General features: G+C 44.0%; 1 protein-coding gene across 1 annotated transcript in view; it reads right to left on the reverse strand.

The window, feature by feature from the left end:
• The window catches only part of th (tyrosine hydroxylase), a gene marked incomplete at both ends in the record, with an annotated part of 9,673 nt that extends 7,101 nt beyond the window's left edge, over nucleotides 1-2,572 (reverse strand). Inside the window, 3 exons of the mRNA XM_083667062.1 lie at nucleotides 288-462; nucleotides 1,798-2,007; nucleotides 2,492-2,572. Of these exons, the coding sequence (XP_083523188.1) occupies nucleotides 288-462; nucleotides 1,798-2,007; nucleotides 2,492-2,572 (466 nt within the window). The remainder of the gene's footprint in view (nucleotides 1-287; nucleotides 463-1,797; nucleotides 2,008-2,491) is intronic.
• Nucleotides 2,573-2,971: the final 399 nt, after the last annotated feature.

Consider the following 2,971-nt stretch of genomic DNA (forward strand, 5'->3'; position numbering starts at 1 on the left):
GCTGGTGTACCTGGAGACCAGGGGAGGCTGGTGGAGGTAGACATCGGAGGACGGACTCACGGTAACGCATGGAATGGAATGAAGAATGAAATTGATTTGATACCGTTCCCTATTCCATTCCATGTATTACAATGAGCCCATCCTCCGATTTCCACCTCCACCAGCCTCCACACTGGTGGGTTTTTTGGCGGTTTTGAATCATCAGTCTTCAGCGTGGTTTTGCCGTCATTCCTTCGGCGGACTGAAAGCTTTGTGTGAAGTGAACTAGCGGTGAAATGCAGCCTTACATTTGACCTCTTTGGTGGTTTTGACTTCCTCCGCGATCCTCTTGATGGAGCTGATGAGAGTGCTGACGTCCGACAGGTGCACCTCGCAGCGGACAAAGTACTCCAGGCCCTCCAGGCTGTCCTTGGGCTTCTTGCTCGGCCGAGACTCCAGGTGATGGATTTTAGCCTCGAACGTCTGCAGCAACAGGCAGAGCATGGATCTGTGAGCCTCTTATTGTACGGTAGATGGCAGGGGAGGCTGGTGGAGGTAGAAATTCGGAGGACGGGCTCATTATAGTGCATGGAACAGAATGAGGAATGGTATCAAAGTTTAACGCGTGTTTGATACCATTCCTCATTCCGTTGACATGCATTATTACAATGAGCCTGTCCTCCGATTTCTACCTCCACCAGCCTCCCCTGGTAGATGGATGGATGGCGGGAGGGAAGGAGTGCGGTGGGGGGAATGAGTGAAGCAAGGGATGAGTGGGTTTAAATGGGTGGGATGGAAGGAGTGGGATGGAGAGATGGAGGGATGGGTGGATGGATGGAGTCTGCTTTAGGCTGTACACAAGTGTATTTCTTAAACCTATTTAACCTGAAAATGAATTTCCCCTTGGGGATTAATAAAGTACTACTTTACTACTCTATTTATTTATTTTTGTCTGTTGAGATGTAACCTTAAAACAGTAGCATCAGGCATGGCAACATGAAATCATTACCTCTCAAGACTGATGTGGAATGACTGGATAAATAGTCAATTAAAATTGTAATCTAATTAACTCTCATGACATTATATTACAGAAATATTTTCTGAAAGAGCCACATACCATGCTATATACATCACAAAGAAAATAATATCATGCAGCATATTTACTCCAGAATTTAGTGTAAAATTGAGTTATCGTTATGATCAATGATTAATCCGCCTGAAAACAAAATAGGTTGAATCACAATCCACAATAAACAAAACAATATCGTTTATTTCACTGCTATTAAACCCTTTCTACTTTGGATAATAATCCATAATAGGATCGGTTTTTTTCTTCTGAAAATGCTTCCCTCACACCATTCTACGTAATTAGCAGCTTATTGAATTAGACGAGTTGCCTCTCCTGAAACAAATTAAATTAAGATATTAAATGTCGGCTTGTCGCCTGTAAAATCAAGCCTTGTGAAACCGAGGGGACAAGACGATTGGTGCCTAAAAGCTGAACGCATTTACTGAAACCTGTATTTCTTTTTTAGCATCTATTTTTCCAATTTAATAATTGTTTAATGTTCTCCTTCAATCGTCTATTTTCAATTCCAAAATCCACAAAGGTCTGGCAAAATTAATCTTCACTTTCAAGGGTTTCTCCATTTCGTGTCAAATGGTATAGTTTGATACCATTTGTTTGCGACTTTTATCGTACTGTAATATTAATTTGTGAATTGTGAAATGATATATCAAATCCTGTAAATATAAAATTGTATCATGTACTACTGGAAAGCCTCTCTTTAAAGCCATCGGATAAATCCGGCTGCCTACCTCAAAAACCTTGAGAGAGCGCGACAGTGCTGGTGTCTTGGAGTTCCTCAAAGTGAAGAAGAGATTTAGGAGCGCTTTTCCATCCTCTTCCTCAAACACTATCTGTTCGGTCGCTTCGGCGGCCTCTGCCGCGGCTGCCGCGGCTGCCGCCTCCCGTTCCTTTCTCGCATCCTCGATCAAACTCTGGCGCCTGCCAATGAATCTTGGAGACTGCACCAAAAGAAGGAGAGCGAGTTTGTTTTGAGGTTATCCGTGTAAACACATTTTGAATCTCAACAGCACACGACACAGAACACAGTAGTTGGAGAGCCTTGGTTACTTACCTGGTGGACATTCGACGGGAGCGCTTTACATCTCCAAAAGCGCACAAGAACAGCAATGCAGTCTATATAAACCTGTCGCATAGCGCAGTCTTAGTGCTTTTGGAACTAAAGTTTATGCCACTTTCAAGCTGTATTTGTTTTCATCAAGGTTTGTCTTTCGCATTTCGCGTCATCCATGGTCTCTTATCGTTGCCTACAATGTGCGCACAGCTCGTGCGTAATGGTGCCCTCACCAATGACACAGACTCTCCGCGCGCATTAGTGGAGCTTATTGTTTTTTTTTACAATCCTTATAACGAGATCATAACAGAATCTGGTACTAACCACTCCGACCCACTGGACTATTGAATGGTAATGAGTGAAGTCCTTACCGTGATAGAATCAGATCTCTCCAACTCAGAAGCGGCCCTGCGGATACCCTTGGTGGACGATGAGGAGCTGTTTGTAGGCATGTTTAGATTCGTCTTTGTGTGACTGTGTGTGCATGTACTGCATGTGTGTGTGCATGTACTGCATGCGTGTGTGTGTCAGTGTGTGTGTGTGTGTGTGTGTGTGTGTGTGTGTGTGTGTGTGTGTGTGTGAGAGAGAGAGAGAGAGAGAGAGAGAGAGAGAGAGAGAGAAAGAGAGAATGTGCGTCTTAATTGTTATGCCGTTCCCTTGACCGCGTTGTCTTTACTGTGCGCGCGGAGCCTGTTTTCACGCAGACGCCCTGTTCTCGCTCTTATTTATGGCGGGTCATTTATTTGTTCTTCCTGACGTCAAGCCCCCCGTTCTCCTTATCAACCAACGCACAGCATCAGAAACACACAGTCCTATTTTACTTAATTATTTTTAAGAGAGCAAGTGGCATT

The sequence above is a fragment of the Argentina silus genome, assembly GCF_951799395.1.
Source record: "Argentina silus genome assembly, chromosome: 3".
In the NCBI taxonomy this organism is placed as follows: Eukaryota; Metazoa; Chordata; class Actinopteri; order Argentiniformes; family Argentinidae; genus Argentina; species Argentina silus.